This window comes from Patagioenas fasciata, chromosome 6, assembly GCF_037038585.1.
Source record: "Patagioenas fasciata isolate bPatFas1 chromosome 6, bPatFas1.hap1, whole genome shotgun sequence".
In the NCBI taxonomy this organism is placed as follows: Eukaryota; Metazoa; Chordata; class Aves; order Columbiformes; family Columbidae; genus Patagioenas; species Patagioenas fasciata.
In genome coordinates this window covers 30,395,930-30,422,135 of record NC_092525.1, presented here as the reverse complement: position 1 = coordinate 30,422,135, position 26,206 = coordinate 30,395,930, and the positions used below count along the sequence as shown (strand labels likewise).

The 26,206-nt window shown below is 37.4% G+C and overlaps 1 protein-coding gene across 7 annotated transcripts in view; it reads right to left on the bottom strand.

Annotated features, from left to right (window-relative positions):
• The window catches only part of DPYD (dihydropyrimidine dehydrogenase), a 340,194-nt gene that overhangs the window by 147,100 nt on the left and 166,888 nt on the right, over window positions 1-26,206 (bottom strand). For 6 of the 7 annotated variants that reach the window (XM_065842651.2, XM_071810393.1, XM_071810394.1 and 3 more), the window contains 2 exons: window positions 24,064-24,248; window positions 16,672-16,887 (listed from right to left, as the gene is read on the bottom strand). In XM_065842651.2, the coding sequence (XP_065698723.2) occupies window positions 16,672-16,887; window positions 24,064-24,248 (401 nt within the window). Of the gene's footprint in view, window positions 1-16,671; window positions 16,888-20,820; window positions 23,438-24,063; window positions 24,249-26,206 lie in introns of those variants that run through there. The other variant, XM_071810396.1, reaches the window with a different exon arrangement.

Here is a 26,206-nt window from a genome sequence, read left to right as displayed (position 1 = left end):
TTATATTAGTGATAAACAGGACATAGGGAATGTCTTCCCATCCTTTTTCCTACCACAGAACCACAGAGTTTAAAGCACAGCTCACTGCAAAACCTCACTAAGAAGACCTGCTGTTGACACAGGCCAGATCACAGAGCAGTCTCACACCGAGAGCAATGCCACCAAGCATACACCAGGACCATGGGCTCCTCCCCAGCATGGTACCCAATGTGATGCCCCACTGCCAGGAATCACCCATGACCCTCTTCTCAGCCCCAAGTTGTGTCCCCAGATATGCAGTATAGTCAATGCTCATTTAATGTGCAAACCAAGCAAGCACATAGGCAGGTATGGATTGTGTGTTTCTACTTTTGGAGGCCATAGGAATTTGTTTTTTCACATCTCTGTTTATCTTCGACATCCTTCTCCCAGTTAACATCGGTCTGTGCAGCCAGTTCAGATCAGGGTAGGCATCTTTGCTGCACGTCTACAAATAGCAAGGATAAAAGTATTTTGTGCACACAACAATACAGCAGAAACTTAATCCTCATGGTATTTAAACAGTATTTGATAAACTACAATGCAAAACGCAGAAGTGCAGTATCCCAAGAATATCAACAAACTTCTTGACAAACTCTTAAACTACGATCACAGAAACTAGAGTTATTGTAGGAGGGAAACCAATCAGGCATTATATAATCTTTTTATGCCACGCATCTTTTCATGACTTATCTTCATATATTTGAATTTTATATAAACATACATGGACTATATATGCATATTTGCAAAATAAGTTGCATAATTTTGAATTTGCATAATTCATACTTTAGCAAAACATTCTTTTATTTTGGTACTTTTTAACCCACAGCCTCCTTAGGGTAAAAAAAGTGTCTGTTTTAAATCTGAATCATCCCATTATTCTATGATATTTAGTGTCACCAGTGATAATAACACTTCTTAACCAGGCCCATTCCTGCAATTAATTTCATTGCCATAGTTCACATGAACTCAAATATGCATTCCAGTATGTCTTCATTGCCAGATCTGAGCCATATTAAAGAATGGCTAACTTCCTACCCGTTGTAAATGTACAACCATCAACAACTCAGCCCTTTGTGAAATTATGCATATAGAAACGTAAGTGCTGCTTGTACTGCAGTTCTTTAAAAGTGACTTCACTCTCACTGCAGTCATTCTGTTCTGTAATAATATAACGCGATTTCTTTGTAAAAACACGTGCGTCTACTTTTTATTTATATATACTGGATTCTATATCACAAACTCACCTAATTTTAATTACACTTTATTACCTAGTGATACAGAAAACAGAGCTCTCTCCACCTAAATTGTGAATACTAGAATCTCAAAAGATTTTTTCTTTTTTAAGTGAAGATAAGTTACCGCATAAAAAAATAAATGAGCTATTTTTGTCAGTTGATTGGACACTGAGTACACATAATACATCACCAAGAGCATTGTATGCTAGTCTACGTGCTAACCTTGAGCTGCAGTTTATCTATTGCCTGCAATTCAGAAAACAATAAGGTATTTTACCCAATCAGCTGATCAGCTGAAGGAACTCAAAAGACTGAAATGGTTTTGAAATACACAGGCTTTTAGATATCAAATTACCTCTGGAACCCTCTACCCAGAAGTAACTCGAACAAAACCCATTTGAAATACAGCTTCAATATTCAAAAAAATCAATAATTTAAACCACAGGTTGAACATTTTTACTGCTTCCACTGCAGACTGTCGTTTTTTGAAATGAAAATGCTAATGGCACCAAAGGGGAAAGCTCCAGCCAGAAGAGATACATGTGTGCAGGCATGGATTGGCTAGAAATGCTGGTTTGTTTTCCTTTCCCCAGCTACGTTTACATAAGATCACTTAAAATAAACAACTCTAATTTCCATTACTTTGAAAAAATGTTTTTCTTTGTTGCACTTACTGATTCTGTCCATGAGAGCTTAGCTATATCAAGACACTTCACTGTAAACATGCATGCTGAATGCAAATACTACATCCTCAATGATGCTATTAAGTCACATTATTTTGAAACAGACACTGATGTCGTGCTTTTGAACATGAGGGAGCACACTGTGAACTCCTGTTTTACAGACAGAAAAGCAGGACTACAGGTGATGTTGTGTTCCAACATCTACATCAGAAACGGGAAGTGGTCCAGTGCATTCGGCAAAAAACAAGTATGGATGCTCCACTCCCGTGATAAAAGCTCATTTAAAAGCAAAAATGACTGGCTGACAAAAGACTTCTGAAAAGATAAGGAAAACACATAAGGAAGAGGCATGATGGGAACATGAACCCTTGAACACTAGTCAAGCAAGCTACACATGGAGGATGTCTGCCACAGAAGCAAGTCGCTCCTCTGCATGAATTCCACTGTCAGACAGATTGTTAGGCAGAGCTTGAAATCTGTCAGTCTCTCTCTGTAGAAACTGTTATCTTTTGGCATTTTAAACCTCATAAATCCTTGCACTTTCTGGCACAAATTTGTAAATTGTGTTAAAAGAGGAATGATATAAGAAAAAAACAAAACAAAACAAAGCCCCAAAACAATGAAATAAACATCACAGGACAGAGCTTATATATCTACAGGTATGCAACTCCCAACACAAAGAACAACTTTCGTTGTTCTAAAAAGCATTGCTTTTAGTACTGAAGAGAGGGATATAAGAAAGAAGTTGTAATACTGATGGTCTTTGGTTTATAGTTTTAGTACTTTACTTTCAAATACATTCTTTCTCTTTCATGTACTTTTAGAGGCTTCTCCAACCATAGTGTTAGAACGGAAAAGAAAACGTAAATGACAGGTGAGTAAAAGTTGCTTAAATAAACAAATGTATTTGGATACATACAGTTTTATTGTGAACTGAGGATTAACTTAGGATTTCCAGGTTAAAATTTCTGTTGCTAGGAAAAAAAACAATAATATACTCTTATGAATTTTCTGGCTGCTAGGTTTAATTTTAACCCAAGATAAATGCAGATTTTTAGTCTGGAATAAGAAATAACAACAGTATAACCATTAAAAAAATGAGATACTCAAAAATGTATACTCCAAAAATTCAGACATGAACTCCAATATTCTCCTCTCCCTAAAGGCACAAAACTTTTCCAGATACCAAACAAAAAAGTCCATAAATGTAAGCAGAGAAATTCACTTGAGTTTAAATATACCCACAATACAGGAAAGTAAGATTTTGTTTATTTATGTGTCTGAGATCTGCATTACCATCATGTGAAACCACCTATTCCAGGTACTCCTGGCAGTCTTAAAATATACCTCCTACACAATAGCAGCAATCAACTGACCTTCGAGAACACTGCTCTTGGCAGCAACATAAATTTAAACAGAATAATAAAAAATGCAGTAGCAACTAGAAACCCAATGTTCACCCTTTCCTCAATGCTTGCAAAGTTAAGCAGGAAACACAAGCCCTTCAAGTTTGTGTGGAGTTAAGAGACTCAGGCTGTTACAGATCTCTCTAGGGCAGGAGCTCCAAGCCAACACAAGAGCAGTGTTGGGATGAACTGGCAGCATCTCCTTCCCACCAGCCCAGCCTGCCCGAAACAGTCACTACAGGCTGGGCACGTTTTTAATTCCCCTATGAGGCACTTGGTTCAACCTGCAAAGTTTGTCACCACCAACAATATTTGGATAGATTTAAGATCCTGTCTCACATAGCATGCACTGGCAGTAGGTTAATCTTGAAATATAAAGCAGGGATACTCTTAGCAAGGCCTGCATTCTGAAAATAAAAGGGGTGTATGCTCCCAGCTCTTATCTGCTGTTGCAGCTACAGCCTGGAATGGAACTACATCCCTCAGCCGGAAGGACTGATAATTCTCTTGCTGTAGCCTCTGGATGTTTCCTCTAATGATCTCAGCATTACTCCTATCTTGTCTGGATTGACTTTTGCTCAGCATGCTCTCAACCATGCCCCAGTCTCCCACAAACACTGAATAATGCAATCAACTGCTCAAGCTAAATCAGCCGAGAGTTATAACGCTGAGTTTCGACATATTGAAAACACTTCAATCAATGTCACTTTACCAAACCTTCTCTATGGCTTGATATACACGTTAAATAAAAGGGTGGCAAACAGGAACTCTCCTGAACCGCACGGGGAGAGAACCACGGTAGGCAATAAACCGGAACATCACCCCGACACCGAGCTGACAACAGCCTCCTCCGACACCATTGTTTAAGCATGAGGTCTGAAAATGGACAATGAAGAGGCTTTGGGAAAGAATGCATTAGGGACATCTGGGAAATGACCCCATTTTTGAATTGAGTCCACAATAAAGCCCATATATATTATAAGATACAGCTACAACTGCATATGAAAAAATTAATACATTTAAAGAAAACCCATGATTTCTCAAAGAAGTTAGTAATTAATGCTATTTAACAGCAGCATTATTACCACACAATTTTTTGTTATAACAGATCTTGATGTTACAATAGGGCATTACATACTCATATTTACCATACCACATGAATTACCAGAAACATCTTTTTTTATGTTTATGTGATTTATTAAATCATAAATCATAATAGCATGTGCTAGAAATTCCTTTTGAAGGACATAATAAGGTAACAATTATCCTCTGAACTCCTTTCTCTGTCTGCAGAGAATAAAATGCATTACCAACGTATCCTTTTACTGCCCCATGATAGAAAATGAAAGCAAATGTGATGTTTGTACTGTATGCTTTCAGTTCCTGCAGCTGGCTGGTGAAGTAAGCTTTGTTCCTGAATGTGCTGTCAGAGACAAAAAGAATAGTTTCTCCAAATACTTTTAAGGGATACTACTTAAAAAAGCACTAAGGGAAAATGAACTGAAGGGGTTTTGTTTTGCCCAAGTGCAGATGGATGTGGAAAAACATACATGTACATATCCAATGTAAGTTTAAAATATATTTTATTTGAAAGAAAATTAGGTACATAGGGCCCCTCTGTATGCTTTTGACTTGAATTGATGAATTACACCTTTTTCATTTTATGCAACAATTAACAGAATCTGATGAGGGAAAATCGTAGCATTTTATTCTGTGCAAATATACACAGAGGAGCAACATTACAAGTATTGTTACAATCCCCTCAGAGAAGGTTTAAGGCCTTCTAGATCAGCCTGTTAGTGTTCGAAGCCCTGTGTTTGATGACGAGCACAGTGAGAATGCTCTTAGTGTACCACAATTTTGACAATTATTTTCAGAGGAAAAATCATAAACAAAAAATCACAAGGTAAAGGGTGATACATAAAGGCATTATTAACTGTGCAGGTGCAGAGAGGTAAAAGCAGTAAGATGAGAGAATAAAAATGGCTTCATTCATTCAAAGAAAGTATATCTTTCTGCCTCAAATTTTGCTTTTTTATTTTAATTCTATTTCTAGGGGGGAAGAAATGTATTTGTGATTTAAATTAAAAAGAAAAAAAAAAATCATCAGTTTCAGCAGCAATCCAAAACTAGAATTTCACTCTATTTTCTTTTTTGTTCCAGGAAGACACTGTCTGAACCACATATAACAGGCGCTAAAAAGTAAAAAGATGAGGGCCTCTGAAACGATATAACATTTCCAAGAGGGAAAGTGGATATTAAGCTTGACTTTGCTCAAGTGACATCAAAACATTCTTAATAAATACATACATATACACATACTTTCTTAGGTTTAGCTCATAAAAAAGAGCTATTATTTTCTTTTATTGTGTTTATACATAGCTCAAAATTAAATCTCAGCACCATCTGAAGACCCAGTCCTGTATTTTGCTATCCTCATCCTGCAGGAACCTGACATTTGTAATTAACTATAAGAAAGGACATGTACCACATTATTTTACTGAATTACAAATTTAAATTACAGCAAATTTTGCTTTGCTGTACTCCTGTACTGTCCAAGTTCTCACTGTTTAATACTCCCATCAGTTTCCATTGGCTTTGGGTCAGAATCTGGAATCCAGATGCTTTCATTAATTGTATTATAGTTATGCACAGAACACACACATTTCATTCAGAGCATCATCATGACCTGTTCATATTTGCTCACATCCAGGGAGGGACACAGTGCCTCATGAGGATTCAGAATACCACATGTGATGGCTATGACGGCTGGTGAGCATCCTTATTAATGGTTATATTTTTTCAGCATCAACATACAAATAGAGTATCCTGGGAAGCAGAATCATTTTGCGATTCCACTGAACAGATCACAATGCAATAGTTAATGCCATGATCAAATTGCACAGTTTGGTGAAGTTCTTTACATGAGAATTTTGACACTCTGTGTATATCCAAAGTCCAAATTCTGACTAAAATATGAGAAGAGCACATGTTGCTGCTTTTTCTAACATTACATGCTTAAACCGTATTTTATTTACAGCTTCCAATAGCTTTCAGCTGAATTTCTGGTTGCGCCTGCTCCACGTAGCTGCAGAAAGCTAACGAACCCCTCGGTGTTCACATGATCACCTTTGTGCAAACGCATCCTTATTCTGTCATCTACTGGCGGCGTGCTTCCCAGTCATGTTCCCTGCCAGTCCCTTCCAGTTTGCCAATTACACAAGCTGCTTCCCAGACATCAGACAAAAATTCCACAAGACTGCTGTGCAAGCGTACCCTAATTAACCATCAGCTTAATTAGACAATTTACTGTGTAATTAGCAGGCAATTAGTCAACACCTCTCAGATCTTATTGACTGCTGTGACAGCCTTCCTTAGTCTACACATTCCCATACGCTTCCACCACCATGATCCCAGCTCCACCCCGCACGACAGCAACCCTTGCACGGGAAGGGAAATCATATTGCATAACAAGGAAAGAGGGAGAAAAATCAATATATAGCCTGTTCATTTATTGAACTGTCTTCTAGCCAAGGCTTTTGTTTTTCTAGCAAAAGAAGGTCAGCTGCTAATGAAAAACCATCCAGCTATAGCATTAACTTACTCATTTTTCATTTGCAATATGTTTTAGGAATTTTTTTTAAACACTTACATTCCTCTGACTTGTCAATGAAGTCAAGCAAGCAGAAGCTAAGGGGAAAAAATAATTTGTAAACTTACATATTGCAGGTTTAAGTATCTGCCTGAGAACAGTGAAAAGGTGCTGATAGCTGCTTTTGTAACCTGTTGCTAGCATTGTAATTAACTGCTTCATAGTTCAAAATGCACCAGGAAAGTCAAAGTAGATTACTTTAAAGTATGAAAAGTAAATACTTGACAACAATTCAATGACAATAGTGTAATTCAGCAGAAATAATTTTTTTGAAGTAGTATGAAATCCTCCACACAAATCTAAATACATGCATTGTATGCACACATAACACACGATGTTGGAATGTAAAATGAAAGGTAATAATAATATGTATATTAGGGGATTATTAAAAAGCGTGTGTTCCTATTTCCTGTTTCTATAGACCAAAAACTGGATTTTGCATTTAGCTGTGACAAGAGCATTTTGGATCATTCTTAAAGTAACAATTCCAAAGTTCATGAGATGGACACACCGAAGCATAAAGACCACTTCTCCTTTTTCTAATTCAGTATCTCAGTAAACCTACTGAAGTCTGGATTGTATTCTGGATTTTCTTATAATTAAAATGTGGAAATGAGGAAAAAACTCAAACACTACACATACACTTAACCAAATGGGGAGGAGGAGAAAGTCAATGACTTGACAGGAGTGAAACTTTGGAATTTCATAATGGCAAAATATTTTTTTCTTTTTTTCCCTGAATATCTGTGGTAATCTCTCAAAGTGTATTATGACAATTCCAATAAATAGGGAAGTTTATGCCATTTATGCTAAGAAATCAAAAACTGTTAAATACAGCCATATGCTGTGATTGTCTTGGACAGCCATTTTTTAAATATAACTATTAAGAAAAATATACAACCTTTTATAATAAATTATTAAATACATTAATGCCACTTAAGAAAGTTATATGCCATCAGCTGTTTTGAAGAAAGCAAAATACTAAAAAGAGTTTGCAACAAATCTGAATTGAGAATGAAACTTAAGTGTTAATATACTGTATTTCAGAATTAACACTTGGTCATTTCTAGCTTACACTGAAACTGCCTTTTTAGCTGAATTCCTTTTTGATACAAAATTAGTTGAAGTATTGCAGAGATGATTACCAACAAACTTCCAAGGGCATACAAAACAACCGCAGAAACTGATAATTGAGTGATATTTTACACAAGTATGTTACATAGTTGCTTTTTAGAATCCTGATTATTCAGGATGTGATATTCAACAACGTTGAGGACTTCAGATACAGCCATCAGTAGCTGCAGATACTTAGCAGTTTTAGAAAATTATGAATGTGTGGTCTCTTTGTCTCACTCTCTTTTGTTAAATATTTGCAGATACTTTCAGAAGAATGAGGTAAATAAAGCAAAGGTAGCAAAGAGCAAAGCAACTTCTTCAACATAAAAGGAAATACCATGCAGATTTTTGCATCCATTTTGTTTGACTGATTGGCTAATAGCTGTTCTATGAATAGAAATCACATATTCTCTTAAGTACTGGTCACTTCCAGAACACCATACATTATGCTGAGCAGGAATGAACACTCCTGCTTCTGGCAGTTGTTTTTCATAGAAAGCCTTATGTATCAAAATACTCAGTATTTCAATCTTCATGCTCTTCTGTATTTCACTGGAACTGTTTCTCAGTTATGTCACTCGGAGTGCATAATGAGTTTCATTAAAATATGCAAGTTTTCAGATTAAAAACTACCTAAAATACTGGTTTACAAGTCTTATATATAAACTGCCTAAAGTATCCAAGCTCAAGCTTCATGATCAAATTTACACTTTTTATATTAGCACACTGTTGCTCTACTGTTTTAAACCATTTGCTCCAGAAGAAAAGAACCTGAAAAAGAAACAATCTCTAAATGCTCTGTAAAAAACAAACAGATGAACAGATACCTAATGCTGACACAACTACATAATTGAGGAGCTTTGAGGAAGAGAAGTCATTGGTGGCTTAAGGACTCTATGGAATTTATAAAATGAGCTCAAGAAGCACAAGACACAAGTTACAGCCAAGCTTACCCTGCTCCATGAGGGTGAATGGAAGGAAAAGAGAAAAGATGGAAAGCACATTGCCCATCTTCTGTTCGTAAAAGTCTGTCTGGTAGCAGAGATGAGGTTTACTGACTCAATGCTCATGCCCTGTATGACAGATCCCTCTTTGCCTTCACTGATGAGTTGTCACTTTGTGCTCCACACCTCAAGACAACAGACTTCTCCATGATAGGTTTTGTGTTGTGGTTCTCATTTCAAAAGAATTACAGCATTACTGCAATATTAAATGTCACAGGAAGAGTGGGACTACGTATTTGCCCAGAGGTTTAATTTTTTTATCTCGAATTTGTAGAAAGTTTTTCATTTCTAAAGAAAGAAATACCATGACAAAGAGAGAGAGAGACTTTGTACAGTTGTTAAAACTCTTGCTTTAAAAATGCAGCTCATTATATTCAACATTCAAAGTATTAATCAGTCAAAATAACCAGGTTTCCTAATGGTAAAAACAGATGCGCCTGCAAGAATTTAAGGTGTACATCTACTTGATGCAGACTTCAGCTGTAATAGGAAGGGACTTGGTTCATCAATAACAACCTGGGTAAAGCTCTCAGTTCCAGACTCCTTGGCCTCTCAGCTTTGGCTGTGTTGTTCAAGCTGTGCTACATCTCTCCAGACTGGGATTCCTCCAGGGAGATGTGCCAAGTCCATGCAGACCCAGGTGTGGGGACTGAGGAGAAAGAAACATCACAGGCAGTCCTCTCCCGGTCCTCAGACAGCAATTTGGTAGCCATGAGTTATTAGCATTTAAAGAGAGCTTCCAGGCTTTTTTGTACTGGGCCAGGGATAGCCAGTACTAAGCAGAGATGGGTTCTGGTACGTAAGTTGAACATATCAGAGAAATACTTTTTCTTGAGGAAAATCTGTTTTCCTGCCACTTATTTGGATTCACAGAATGATTTGTTTCTTTTTTGTAGACAAATAACACACTTTCTATATAAAAAAAAAATTAAGTAAAATACAATGTTACGGCTGCAGCATTTAAATTTTCTATTGTATTTCCCTATAATAGTCTTTTACTTCCCCTGTAAAACATTGCTAATTTTATGCAGTGATCTAAAAATGTAAAAATTGAGGAACAATAAAGCTGGTATGTCTTACTAAAATTCTTTCAGAAATATGGAACAAAATAAGGTATGTAAAGAACTCATAAGAGTATTAAAACCAATAATAATAATAATAATAATAATAATAATAATAGTAATAGTAATTTTAAGATCTAATATATAATATTGTGATTAATATATAATATAAATACAATAATTTGTGTGCTAAGGAATGCTGTACAATGCCCATTTTTCTCTTCAAAAAAACGTAGCTAATAAAAGTTGTCTGATGTTATTTAGTAGAAAGGCAAACAGTCCTTTTTATATTTGACATTAACAATCTGATCATTGCTCTCCCCAAAGTAAGCCCATGCAGCTTTTATACAGACCACACAATAAAGAATAGTCATATTTCTGTTTACTGAGATATCAACTGGCATTTCGTTGCAAGTCAATGGTCTATCTTTGCTACAGCATACTAGACCACAATCTGGCATCGACAAATGTCAAGAGTATATAAAAAAAAAATAAAATTATAGGATGGAAATCAAAAGCATGTTCTAAATTCCTAAAAAAAAAATGAAACAAAGTTCACCTAAACATATTTGCTGCAGAAATCAGTACAATATTCAGCTGTCAATCTTGAAAAACAATGAGGGAGCGATGCTGTCAGTAGGACAGGATAATAACATTTCAAGCAGATGTTCAGGCAGGGCTCTAATTCTCACTGAACTCCCTTGGTAAGCATTTAATTTCTTTATCATATGCAAGCTAGGCAAATTGTACTTCATCAAAACTGTATTGTGAAATATTAATATTTTATATTATAGCAAAACTCCATAGAATAACCTTTGTCATATTAAGAACATCAGAATTTCAAATGTCATGGTTCTGCATTTTAATGCATCTTAAATAGCTTTTTGGCTTGGCATCATAAATTATAACTAGTTTAATCTAAATTACTATGCTGTAATATCATACAAAAATATACTTTTTGTAATACCGATTCACTTCTGTGAAATACTAATGTTATGGAAAACAAAGCATCATTGTACCATGATTTTTTTTACCACCTTCAATTATGGAGCGAGATGCACACAGTGCAAATGTACAGAGAGAGAATTAGTTGGGGCCTGAATATGTATATTGTAATAACAGAACACAGAAACACGATATTTCCTGGGTAAATCAATTAATTCTCTACCAGCAATGGTTTTAATTTAGAAATGGTTCTGAAAATACATTGTAGAATCTACATCAGTGAATTGCATAAACATATATTACGACTAGAAAGTTTTCTCCACTATGGTTTTGTTCAGATTTAATCTAGTTTTAATTGTAGCTTTGTTTTTAAAATCATCCATGCAACTTGCTCCATATATAATGAATAAAAAAACATTAAAGATTAAAAATGAAGTTAGTCTGCATGTTGATTTCTGCCAGTTCTCATAATAAAGGCAACTGTTTCCGCATTATTGAAAGCGACAGCATCACAAATCAATGCATGTCACAACAGAATAAAGACAGATGTATCTGATTAATCAGAATTAAATTTTAGAAGTGAAGGAAGTATCTAAAAAAAATCAAAGCAAACATTTCTGCTGTCCCAGTTGTTTTTTTCTTCTTTCTAAGCAGCCCATACCATGAAGTGAAAGAACAACAAAGCCTGAATTCAGCTGATAAAACCCCAATTTGTCCTATAAACTTCTCACTGTAGTAGTGGACATGGTATAGAGATGCAAACACTTCATATAAGCTCTGAATTATTTTGATACTTTGTTTACACAAACTTTCTGATTACAGGCTTCAATGCAAATTTTGTGTACTAAATAATGCTCAATAATGAATTCTAAGTAAATAAGCCAGCTCACTATAACACTTCTACTAAAAAACTCCCACTCACATTTATTTGTTATATTAATGCAGTATCTCTCATTTTGTGGGTAGTTTTCTGTCCATCTCACCTTTAAAAGAGGTTATAATCAGTATTCATTTACTGTGGGCTCTATGACATGCAGCTCCCCCATTTCCCTTCAATACCCTGCCAACAGAATTTACAAATAATATGTTGCAGCAGAGAGTTATCTGAATTAGACAGAAATACTATTTGAACCAATAGAGCAGTGAGCTATTGATCCTGCAGTCTAAAAGGGAAGGCATGAATGTTGGAAAAGGTGTGTAAAGGGACATTTTTGTTCTGCTACCATTTGTCTTTCCTAGTGATAGCCCATTTTAAAAGCAGTTATTCTCATTTCTGGAAGAAATTAGATCTACTTGATACTAAAGCAGCTGTGCAAAGATGTTTAATATAGTAAATAAAATTCTACAAGTCACTATCCCCCTGCCTCAGATACCTACAGACACATGCAGATACAGCACCATATAATTAATATTTGCATTGTGCTGTAATATCCAGTACCTTCTAAAATATTTAAAGTGCAGCATACTTAAAAGTATAAAAACTCTGAAGGAATTTCAGCTATTTCTCATGTTAGCTTTTTATGTTTCAACAACAGTACAGCAGTATACAAGAACAAACTTTTGCTGAATCACTCAGAGTTGAAATCCTCACCCTACAAGCAGAAAGTGCTACCCGGGTAGTCAAGAAGGCGATTATGCAGCCAAGTCTGTGGGTGTTTGAAAAGGGAGTGAGCATGGCATCAAACAGTTAGTGCTCTGTTAACTCCCTCCTAGGCAACACGTGGTGCTTTCCAGGTGAGGTCAAGACAGATGACGGTTGGGAAGACTCGGGGAGCAAATTCTGGATTCTTTGCATGGCATCAAGAACAAGAAACATACAAGAAACTCCAGCCTCTCCTGGGCTGCAGGGATCCCTCGCCTGGCATTTCAGAGGAGTGCCAAAGGATGCCCTGGGTCAACAGGGAAGTCACTAGTTACCCTACCAGTGACTGAACACAGCGGCAAACTCAGCAATTGGCTCTGGAGAAGGAAGCATTTCTCCTGCTGCCAAGCTCCCCATGGCCACACAGCCAGTTTACACTTGGCCTTTAACTGCTGCAAACACAAAGGAAGCTCGCAAGTCAAGTCTAACCAGGACAAATACAATGAGGAGACAAGAGGAATGAACACAGAATCACACAAAATCAAGGCTGAAATGGAGGAGCTACAACTACCAAAACTGTCTAGCGAGCTCCTTTCTTCCCAGAAGCTGCTCCACTCATGGAAACTGTCTGGGGAGCAGCTCTGTCTCGTCAGATGAGGAAATCTTTGCTCCTGGTCCTGCTACCCCATTAGCTGTGACTGCCTGGGCAGGACAGTTCAGTCTGAAGTCTATATTTCCACAGGTGCTGCAGCCCAAGAGAGCGTTCTGCTCCCTGCTGAACACTGCACAAGATTTATCTCTACATAATCAGAAGCTAAGTTAAAAACAAAAGAAAACAAAAAACCAACAAGTTAGAACATTATGTCAACCCATATTATTCCAAACTCTCTACCAATTCCTTGTTCTAGCACTAAGTCAACAAGAACAGTCTTTATGTAGTACTCATTGTTCATGTAATAACTGCTGTACCTCATTGAGCTTTTCTTCCCATTTCAAATATTCATTTCTGTAGCATTAATTACCAGGCTACTATTATAAAAAAAAAGCAATGGTATTTCTGCAGCACCTCGCAGGCAAGCATCTCAAATCATGTCACAAACACTAAGGCTTAGCACCTGTGGAAAGTGCACTACTGGGAAGAATACAATAGCAGAAAAACTAGGTAGTACTCGGGTGGGACACAGTCCCAATGCACACAGCAATAGATGATTCAAGAGTTTGGGCATCAGAGACAGACTACTGCCTCCTACTAAACTTTAGAAGAAAGCTAAGCTAGAAATAATTAACGCAGTCCTAGAATTCATACAAAGCACTTTTCTGAACTTCACCACATTAAAATAAATACTACCTGTAATAATTTGCATCCTATTGCAAAAAATATATTTTAAAGATTATATTTTATAACCACTTAAGACACTTGCTTTTAGCAATCCTCTCACGTGAAAGATCTCCATCCAAGTCACACATCCAGAGCACAGCATCCAATGGAACACTTTGCAGTCACCACTTGAGAAATGACTCAGAGTCTGCTGCTTAGTGGAGTACCAACATCACTTCCTACAACATGCATGTCTTTTCTCCTGAACTCCCACCCAAGCTGGAACTCAGCCAGTGTCTGTTTAGCTCTTGAGATACACAGTAATCAACATGCAGTCTGGCAGGACTGTGAGCATACCAGTGACAAAACTGACAAATATATAAATCTCAGTACTTGCTATGAGTTGCCTTTCGCTTAGGCACTGAATAATTACAGCTGACGGTATGTTGTACACATAAGTCAGTTGTAAACATACTTGAATGACATTTATGTCCTAAAAAGTGTTTCAATAAGAAACTCTGTGAAATAGATTGGAATCTCAATTGCAATCCAAACGAACACTTACTTCCTTAGGGCTACTTCAGCTGTAAGCCACTCTGACATATTTTACAGTATGCTGTACTAATACAGCGCTTTGTCCTTAGACCTTTCTCATATTAGAGGGCCACCCTCTACAGTTGATTCACGTATGGTACTCACCCACGTAGAGGTGGCAGAGTAACAAATTCACCTTTTCTCTTCTGCTAAGGTCTCCATCCATCAGTACACTTTTACATCCAATCTCTGAACCCAGAATAAAAGTCCATTGTTTCCAAATTCATCTCAAAAGCTCTCTTCAGCCCACACTACTGTTTGTCACTGGTTGGCAACACATTACCATTATTCACACTGTTACTCACGCCTATGCCCAAGAATTTGCCTTTGATCCTCTTCCTCTCTCCCCAAGTCAAACTCTATCTACAGCTTGGCCCAAATCTTGTTTCTTTTCTCTGCACACCTTGATCAAAATTGTTTTTTTCTTTCACTGTATGAATATCTTGCTCATACTTCTTTTGCCATTTTGAATGTAGTGACAGGAAAGCCATCCCAAATGCAATTCTCATGTCAAGCAAGCAATTACACCTTAAATCACAGAATTATTTAGGTTGGAAAAGACCTTCAAGATCATCATGTCCAACCATTAGCTCTCACTGCCAAAGCCACCCCTAAACCATGTCCTTAACAACCTGATCTACACATCTTTTAAACACCTCCAGGGATGGTGACTCCACCACTTCCCTGGGCAACCTGTTCCAATGCTTTACAATGCTTTCCATGAAGAAATTTTTCCTATATCTGAAAAGAACCTCCCCTGGTGCAATTTGAGGCCATTTCCTCTCATCCTATCATTTATTACCTGGGAGAAGAGACTGACATTCACCTCGCTACAATCTCCTTTCAGGTAGTTGTCGAGTGATATGGCATCCCCTCAGACTCCCTTTCTCCAGGTTAAAAAAGAGCTCCAGTTCCCTCGACTGCTCCTGATCAGACTTGTGCTCCAGACCCTTCATCAGCTTTGTTGCCCTCCTCTGAACTCTCCCCAGCACCTCAATGTCTTTCCTGGAGTGAGGGGCCCAAAGCTGAACACAGTATTTGAGGTGGGGCCTCACCAGTTCTGAGTACAGTGGAACAATTACAACCCTAGTCCCACTGGCCACACTATTCCTGATACAAGCCAGGATGCTGTTGGCCTTTTTGGCCATCTGGGCACGCTGCTGGCTCATGTTCAGCCTCTGTCAATCAACACCCTCAGGTCCTTTTCCACCAGGCACCTTTCCAGTCACTCTTCTCAAGCCTGTAGCACTGCCTGGGGCTGTTGTGACCCAAGTGCAGGATCCAGCACTTGGCCTTGTTAACCCTCATGCAATTGGCCTCAGCCCAACAATCCAGCTGGTCCAGATCCCTCTGCAGAGCCTTCCTACCCTCCAGCAGATCAACACTCCCACCCAACTTGGTGTTGTCTGCACTTACTGAGGGTGCACTCAATTCCCTCATCCAGATCTACACAAAATGCTTTATTTTAGGTGCCACGCTGAGCCATAGCCTTCAAGACTTAATTCTAACTCCCTCCTCTTTCACTACATGTTACTGAATATTTATGTCACTGTATTACAATCCTTCAGCACAACTACTCTTCCCCCAAAGGCTCGTTTTATGTTGCCTCCACCTTTCTCTTCCACTACCCACCCAGCCTCAAGCTTACACCCACATCATCACATTGCAACTGCAACTCAATTTCATTGGCTTATCTTGGCAGTCCTTAGCACAGAAATTGCCTTTCATGAGTTGTGTGACAAAGTTGTTACTCATTCCCTTTGCATCCTGATCCCTCATAGAAAACATTTTCACTGCAGTATTTTTAAAAAGGACTAGTACCGTTACAAGTTGGATAATATTAAAAGGTCAGAGAGGAATGTAACAGCAAACAAAATCAGAAATTGTGTCACCTTTATACTGCACTGTTGGAACCTCCCAGGGCAGCTGACCTACACAATGTACCACACCCTTCCCTGTTATCTTTATGCTACCTAGATTTAATAGTGGCATTCCCAAAAGATTCAGATTTTTCAAATATATGAAGAAATGGTTACATACTAAATATACCTTACCTTATCCAGCGAGAATGTTTTAGTGACAGCAAAGCCCCATCCAGCTTCAAAAGCTCTTCGAATCATTGAAGAACTAGTAGTAGGGGTTGCACTGGCCAGGCCAAAAGGATTTTGAAACTTCAGTCCAGCCATTTCTACACTGATGTCTACTGAATCGATAGGAGTATAGAAGAGTGGTAGTTCTGGAACAGGAGAAACTGCAACACCATGTAAGGACTGTAAAAAACAAATAAAAATCACATAAATTTTTGTTGATTAACTTTTATATAATTTATTATTAACCCTGATAAAGGAAGAAATAATATATAATAACCCAAAGTTTAAGTATTTTATTATGTGTTCAGACTCGCAAACCAGCAAAACATGCAAATGCTTGCATAGGTAACACCTTCTGGCCAAACAGCATTCTTGCTGAAATATTATGTCATGCTAGAAATAATAATAATAACTGTTACTTTACATCCTGTACTGCTATTCTGGTTCAGTCCAAAGGTTTATTCAGCTACTCTGAACAGCCAGTTCTTTTCCCTACTGCAGCCAGCAGCAGTGAGACTGAAAAAAAAACAAAACAGGGTAAGCACAGACAGACCCTTTCTAGTTTTCTTTGCAGGTGCCAGTCTATAAAAAGTGCTGGGACTTGTGAAAAATGAGGGAAGTAATACATGTTCAGAATCACTCAGCCCTAACTCAATATATTATATTTTGAACTCCTGCACCTTTTTTCCCAGTTTTAAAGATTTTATCTAATCTATGAATTCAGATACATATCAATATATGCAAACTAGCATTGCTTTAATATTAAATTGTATTAATATAAATACTTTAAAAGTGACAAAAATTAGACTCTGATTTGGGATCAAAGAACATCATACACTCTGTCTCTGCAACACACCACAGTCACTTTTGTTTTCACTTTAAAGACAGCATTTTCTCTGGAGAGTCGGTAAAAAGCTTTCAATGTAAAAGTTGCATCAAATACTGTAAAAATTATATAGAGAAAATCTTTTTCCATGTATGGATACTGAACAGAATCCTAATCAGGCTGTGGTAGGCAAAATCAAAATCTTTGCTCACTCAAATGGTTGACTCAGTAAAATCACAAAGAAATAAAGTAGGAATTTCTAACACAGAGAAGCCCTACACAGTCTGTGTTCCTAAGTCCCAGCATAAGACCACAGTATTGTCTTTTATCTTTACAATGAAGATTTCTTCAGCAGGACCGAAAAGAACCTCTACCGGAGGTTTGGGGAATATTTTCTGTAACAGATTAAAAACCTCAGCCACTTACAAATTGCTACCTTTCAGAATTTTTTTTTTTTTTTTTAAAGGAGTTTGCCCCATTTTTACCTGTGAAAACTAAAAAGTATGGATGGGATGAGTGTTTTTCTTTTAGTGCCTTTTGTTTCCTAGGGTGGTTCAAAATCTAATAGTTCATATCTGTCTGGGTTTTTTTTGGACTACCTGGATTCATGTCTCAGATTCTGATCCCAGAGCTTCTATTCCTGGGACAGAAAGCATACCTTTTGAGGCCAAATTTTCCGATGGCTTGAAAGCACCGAAAGTAGTTGAACAGTCCTACCCCAAATGATACGAACCTGAATGCATCCCTAATAGTGGACATTTTGAGAAAGGTTAATTTTTAAAGATCCCTAATGCCTGGGACCAAACTCCCTTCCATATCATGACCTCTCCCAACTGGCAGCTGATGCAGCCACACTTCATAAAAAGCCAAACATCCCCATTTCCCCCTTTTCAAGTGCCTACTACTGCCTCCACATCATATTCCACAGGGCTGTTTTCCTACACCAGGAGAATCTGAGTCCTTAGAAGACCAACAACCTGGTACTCTACATCTCAAAAGCTTTTGTTAACTGATAAAACAAAGAAAGAGCAAAGGAAAAATAATATTGTCTTATTTTGGGTTTGACTTCATCCTTTAAAATTCTTTTAGTCTTTCTTAACTAAAATTTCAACTGCAATGAAATGTTGCTTGCAACGCAAAAACAGAACTTCCTGGATCATACAATTGAAATTAAAGCATTTTTAAAAGCTTAGTACCTTTTGTCTCCCACGTATTTGGAAATAGGAAAATCTGCTGAAATCAACACTGATACACTGAACTCTTACATTGAACTCTTTGATTTTGATTCAGCAAGAGTGACAGCAAAGAAACACTTATGGAAAGGTTTTTGGCCAATTCCACTCTGTGCACATGTGAGTAATAAACCTAATTTTCAATTTTGAAAGCCGTTATTTGTTAATTCATTTGCTATGCAGAATTATTAAAATGTTCTCTGTGAATACATTTCAGTCTGTGCATTGCTCACAAGCTATTCATTGCCTTTATAACTGTAAATATTGACTGCTATAGACAGATAGATTAAGTCCTTAATATGCACTTAATGTGTATTTTGTTTTGTTTCCCAAGCCGGATAATTTAATCTCTAAAAGTTGCTCTCAGCTAAAATGAGTGTTGTTTGACAGTAACTCCTAACTAGAGACCCCAAAGGAGCTTTCTGTATAAAATACAAAATAAATATTCAAGATAAAAAACTAAAATCCACCAGAGCAGTGAAAGACTTTTGAACCACATGGCTGAATACACCCATGCAAAAATAGGTCTTGCCTCCTGCATGCCAACATGCAACGTGGTCATAAGTCACTTCCCAAACCATATGCAAAGAAGCCTATTCCTCTTGCCAAATTTCCCTCACAAAAAGCAAAACCACAAACAATTCCACCCAGATGCACTCAAGCACCACAAGATGTGCCTAATGATGAGGTGACCCAGGTGGAGATGGCAGAGGGAGGATTAAAAAAGGTTTCAATGTAATAAACCAGGTCTTTAAAAACACACAGGGGCAGGATGCAGCTGAAGGTTCAGGAGTTAGTGGCTATACATCCTCCCAGATTTATCTCCTTCCTTCCTATCACTTTCATTTTTGCTCTGTTTTTTGCTGTTTTTTTCTTTTCAGCCCAACACTTATAAAATAACAACACATCAGAGCTTAGTAAATTTATTTAACTACAAAACAAAACTTTGGGCAAAGTAAAATGTTTTATAGCTTCCTGAAAGTAAAATCATCTTTATAATGAAGGATTTCCCTGACATTGCACAAACAAATTGGAAAAGAAAACCTGCAGGCAAGGGTTTATTTATCGTAACTCTTCCCTTGATTTTTAAAAATAGAGGACAAAATGTGTGGCTCATTCTTCCTAAAATTTGATGCCAACCAGCTGAGCTAACAATATTGCAGGTACTTATTGTTCCAGTCACAGTAATTTTCTGGATAGTGGAACAGGGTGGTGACAAGGCCCCAGTAGGTTGCCTGCAGTGGCCGTGCCTTACTCTAACCAGGATATGCCCAGAGGCAAAAGCAGCAGAGTCTGTAGTGCAGGGCTGGGAGACAGGAACTCGGCTTTAGACCTAATACAATTTGTGACATTCGCTCTCTTTAGATGGAGAAAATTCTTAACCACAGTGATACGGTCTAACTCCATTTTCAGGCCTTTAATAAAGATAGACTGTGAAAGTGAGTAGCTGTATTAGTGTTATTTTTCACAGAGAACCTTCTCTACAAATCCTACTGCCTGGAAGAGTTTTTCTGAATAATTTCATCTCACTCCTGCTTTCTCTGTTTTTAAGTCTCATCTTAAAACATTTCTTTTCTTCCTTGCCTTTGCTTCTTCTATCCTCTCTCTGATTATCCATTATTTAACTTTGTTCAATAAATTTCAACTTTGTTAAATATGTCTATGTTATTTCATACAATCTCAGAATGGTTGTGGTTGGACGGGATGCCTGGGGACCATCTAGTCCAACGCCCTTGCTCAAAGCAGGGTCAGCTTGAACAGGTTTCTTGTACTTGCATTTAGTCCACCCTTTTGCAAATGGTGCTCTGTTATTTATCTCCATGCTAGAGTTTCCTATGTTGTTCTAGCTAAACAAAGTGACACTCGATTTTTCCTTCAGTTAATTCTGAAAAGCAGCAGACAACATAACTAACAGCTTCAAAGACAAGCTTCTCGGGAACCACCCATCTCTGGTATTGATTATGAAATAATGTACATTCATGCATGCTCAAGGGATAGATGAGAATGGTCAAACCTTCATAAAATGATCAACAACTATACTCCTCAGATACAAAGCCCATATATTTTTTGACAGCATAGATAAAGAAAAAATAGCAAATATACAATACTGGCTCAAAATAACACAGTGATGTGCTCAAAATTCATATTGAATAGTGTCTTAGTGAAGTGCAGTTTATTCTTTAAGTGTATCATGTACCTTCCAGTCTAGGAAAAATATAAAAGAAACAGCCCACACTGGGGAGATTTTAATAAAAGAAAACTTCTTGTGAACCAGAGAGGAAAAGTCACTTTTTAAGAGGGATTTTAGATAGAAGAAGATGGGAATTTGACTGCCACATATGGGAAAATGCTCCACAGGTAAGTGTATGAATAGAGCAGGAGTGAAGCATTAAGGCTGGTGCAGTGGTCCAGAAAGCAAACAGTGAAAGAATCACGATGTAAAAGCTGTCTTTGCTCTCAAGGCAGGCATAGAAAATTAGAAGTTAGTCCTGCAATAATTGTGAATTACCCTGAATATAACGATTATACTATTAAATCCCATTCACTGATGAAAAAGAAATGAAGGGTAACTGAGGCATAGAAGAGAACAGCAGCCTATATTGCTTCTGCACAGTAAGAAGTCACTGTTGGACAAAAGTGAGGGCCATTACAATCCTCAGACTAAATAATTCCCCAGGATTATTTTACAGAAATTTTTACTTCGTTCATGGAATAACAAAAATGGTTGAATCTTGAAAAATGTTGTGAGTAGCAGATAGTTGCATGAATTGGGCTGATTTTCTTTGGACCTCTAATAACTTGCAAAGAATGATTCTAAGACTGACTGTGTTTTCTGACAGGTTCTACTACAACTATCCCTAGTTATGCTTTGATTGGTCATGTTTATAGAAACTAACCTGACACAGCTGCAGGCAACAATTCCTGAGATGAACCTATGTTTCATACAGTGGGAGGAATATGTTAAGAGGCAGGAGATATTTAGGCAACTAATGATGGAAAGTTTCCAGATAAGAGCAGCTAAGAAGCTTCTGTAAATAACTCCTAGTTTTGAGCATAAGACATTTTTGCTGGCAAGTCCTTGAGCCTGGATCTCATGCTTCATGTGACCATGTGCCAGAGCTTGCAATGGTTGGGGTTTCAGGGCATATATCAGACCCATCTGTTTGCTTTGCCTTTTGCCTGGAGTAGGCTGGGACACAGGCAGCGGGCAGTTCAAACAGTGAGTCCTGCAAGTAATCAGGATGGTGGATTTCAGTTTCAGTCTTCGACATGGTCTTGAGTTGGCTGAAAATCCTATGGAATAGCTTTATTTTTCTAAAGGCTGGCTACATTATTTGTAGATCCTGGTGCTGAGATAGATGGCAATTTTGGAAATGGCTACCTATTCCTGTAACTAAAATGCAAATGGATAGATAGTATGAATGTATTTATTTAAAATTTAACATGGCATTCAGGCAATCAGATCAGAGAAAAGGTTGCTTGCTTCAGAATCTCACAGTAGAGAAAAACTAAGTGTGTAAGTGTATTTTTTCATTTGATATTGGAAGTTTCCTGAATACAAGGCTGTGAATTGAACATGCACACACACATTTGCACAAAGGCATGCATATACCTACCCCTGTAAACATTAGGGTTACAATCCTGCTCTAGACAACTTCTTTAAAAAAAGCAGCTCTTCTCCGGTCACTAAAATTTGTACCAGGTCCAAACACTGGCGAAGTAAATTGCCAAATTACAGCACTCTGCACCACAGCAACCAGATTTTACAGGGACTGCACATCCAAATAAATGCCCCTGGGCAACCCATTCATCTAACAGCTGGAAAGGTGACACATGACATTTGGAAACTTTCCTGTGAAGATTGCTGTAAGGCTTTCCCATTAGCTTCCTGGTGAGACTGTAAGGTCGAATAAGCTGCCTTACAACCTGCAAAGGGTAACGGAAATGCTCTAATATCACAAGCCTGCTTGATTTAAAATTCTAACTCTCAAGCCACGACTACTCAGATTTTTTCCAAAGTATTCAATACATTCCAGAGAGGAAAAAAACCCACAAGATTTGAGAAGGAAGCAACATGATTAAGGAGGGGTTTTAAGTGATGCATGTATTTTTAGAGGCTAAAGAAGAGAGAGACAAAAAGAAGGAGATAACTCCATACTCCCCTATCACAGTTACCCAGATTCACTGTGCATTGAGAAATTAAGGAAACATGTCAGAGATTAAAGATGTTTCACACACAGCATTTTCATAGGGTCTAAGAAGGCAGGACACAAACAGTGCTATAGAACAAGTGAGAAAGAATATGTACAGATACTAACAACAAGCTTTCAGTTAAAGTATTTTTAGGGAGTGAAATCAGACCCCAACAGCACGAAATTGCACAAACATGCAATCAGAGAGGCTTTGAGCAGATGGATGGGGGAGAAAGACATTGAGCTGTTACAGTCCCAACTTCAGTTGTTCAAATCTCTTTTTGTGGGAGAATGAATCATGCATCGTGTTTCTAAAAAGTTCCTTGCACTATGAACACACTCTTTGTCAGCTGGTTCTCCACACACAGGCTGTGTCTCCAGTCTCTGAAGGTTTCTCTGCGGCTCTTCTACACTTTGTGCTCTTTCTTTTACTAGAACAATTAGGGCAGAGGTGCTCAGTCAGCAACACACAAGGCGCACTGAAAGGGAACATACAGTTACCAGGTTTTTCAAGCCTGTACCCCTTAAACTCACATTTCTCAGCTAAAGTCTCCTTTGCATTGTTTTCCTCTGTGCATTCTTGTGCCCAGTTTATCAGTCTCATCAGAGCAAACGTTCATTTCAGTGTAGATCATGTGAGTGGTCTGTAAACTATTAGTACACTTTCACTCCAAAAATACTAAATTGTCTTCCCCAGATTAACAACATTGGCAGTATTTCACTTTTACTTTATGCACTATTGAGAGATTTTACTTTTTAATTCTGATGGACTCACTTCTTTTCCCCAGTTACCCAGTTAGGACTTCTGCTTGTACTGTGTATTGTGCAGGAAGGCTTGCTACCCTTGAGTGGAATTCAGAGTTGGGGCCAAGAACGTGTTGCTTGGATTCTAGTGTTAAGATAATGTAAAAGCAAGCTGGGTTCAGCTACCTAAACTCAAGTATGTGATGCAAGTTGAATATTTTAGATATTTTAGGTATTAGTTCCTCAAAACTTGTATTTTTATTCCTAAACACAATGGAGTTGTTTTAACAATCACAATAAAAGTATCAATTAACAAAAGCAGATAGAAATGGGAAACAGAAAAATACTTTAAAAAAATTACCTGTATGTATCTGTGTATGTACCAGGAAGCTTGTTTTCCATCATTTACTGATTCCACTGTAGTGTTAGCAAGACCACTAATGTCACCCCCTGCAAACACCCAGGGTTCACTTGTTTGCATAGTTTCTGGATCTACTTCAGGAAGACCCCATCTGTTAAACTTGACAGGTGCCATGGCCTCTCTGACTGTAATTAAAGTGAACAACAAGTATGTTAACAGAAGAAACAAAAAACTGTTGTAAAATCTGACAAATATACATTGATAACAATTAGAAAAGCAGTTCCAAGCCCTAGTTCTTTCATTTACCTAAACACAAATTTACAGCAGAAATGAAAAGTCCTTTTATATACACTAATGTTTTGCTGAGCTAGTGGAGGTATGTAATTCCTGACAGGATTCAGAAAAACAACTTGCATTATATGAACAGCAGTTCGTTAGTACCAGAAAAGTAACCGGTTCCTGTGTGCCCGCAAAGCCAGACCTGTGTACGAGATAAATGTACACAAGCATCACAAGAAGTGACTGACTTGATGTAGACTCAAGAAATAATTAGTGCTGACGTTCTCCTGTCCACTCCCTGAGAACACACTGCAACGTTTCACAATGTCATTCTCACTGGCATTATTCATCTCTCAGGGAAAAAGTCCAGCACTTCTAAAAAACCTATTAATGAACAATACTAACAAAGGAAAAATAAATTTTCTCCCTTTCCCTCCACCCATAGCTTTGTACCACACTTACCATATCAATGGGCTTTTCTCCTGAATAACCTACCATATACTCTCTCGTGCAACATAATATACAGAATATTATTTTTGAGGTTTAAAACAAAAAAAATAATGTTCATTATACAATTTTTAGAAATTCATTTAGATTGCCAGAATTTACTTCCCACTTTTGTTAACCCTCACAACAGACATAATACTGTGCTACTTTTTGACAAATCATTATTAAACCTGACTGAAAACTTTCAGATGGAACATCTTCCAACTAGGAAATGTTATGCTATCAAAGCTTTGGCTTTGACAAAGTGTGTTGGTTTTAAATAAATTTAAATCTGAAAAAAGGTATATTTCAATAAAGTCAAATCCATCCTGACTTAATATTTAAACTCAGAACATCCTGCAAGTAAGGCTCACTTCAAAATTTGTTACACATATTAAGAATTAAAGTATAAAAGCACAATAAAAATTAAATGCTTACATGAAGATAATATCTTTTGTATCTTTTCAACTGAAAATCCCAATTTTTTTTTAGAGCACACATTAAGATATCTTAATTTTTTCATGTTAGCAAACTATGTAGATATGCATTCTGCACATGAGCTATTTTTGTCCTTAAAAATAATGTAATGTGAACATTTAAAAAATGTTTTTATAGTGCACGGAATTATACAAATGGCATTAAGTACACATAAATGCTCAGAAAAAATAATCTTGCTCTATGCTAACATAATTTTATTATGAATTTTAAATTATTTTATTATAATCAAAGACACTTCAAAGTAGCTTCATGAAAAAAAAAATCACTTTTTCAATAAATTCTTTTAGCAAATGTTGATGGGGTATATCAAAATAAGGGGTTTAATATAGCTTTGTCTATAGGAACTGAAGATTTTGCAATAGAAATGCAGCTTAAAATTGCAGTGTCCCTCAGGGACATACCACTAGCAGATGCAGATTGCCAAGGTCAATTAAACTGATGTAGTTGTGCTGTCATATATGTAAAAGAGAAACCTGCCAGTTTTAGTCAAGAATATTTCTCCAATAGCAGGGCAAAGTCACAGTATTGCCCCAGCGCACGCCTGAGTTTACAGCAAGCTTCAAATGCATCTTTCTTGCACATTATGATGATGGAATTTTCTTCCAGGCTCTGTATCTCCTTTCACCTCCAAATCATATATTAGAAGTGTCGTTCAAAGTGGGGGTTGTGTATAATCCAAGGTGAAATAATAAAATAGGAAGCAAGGCACAAACATTGTCACCTACTTGTCCCACCTACACTCTCTTCCTCACCCTTGGCATACACAAATATCCACAGGACTCACACCCAAAGTATTTTTTTGCAACTGGTTCAGAAGTCAGAATCACAGAAGAGAGTTTTACTGTAGCAGGTTTTCATACCAGAAGTATTTAATCTCTCC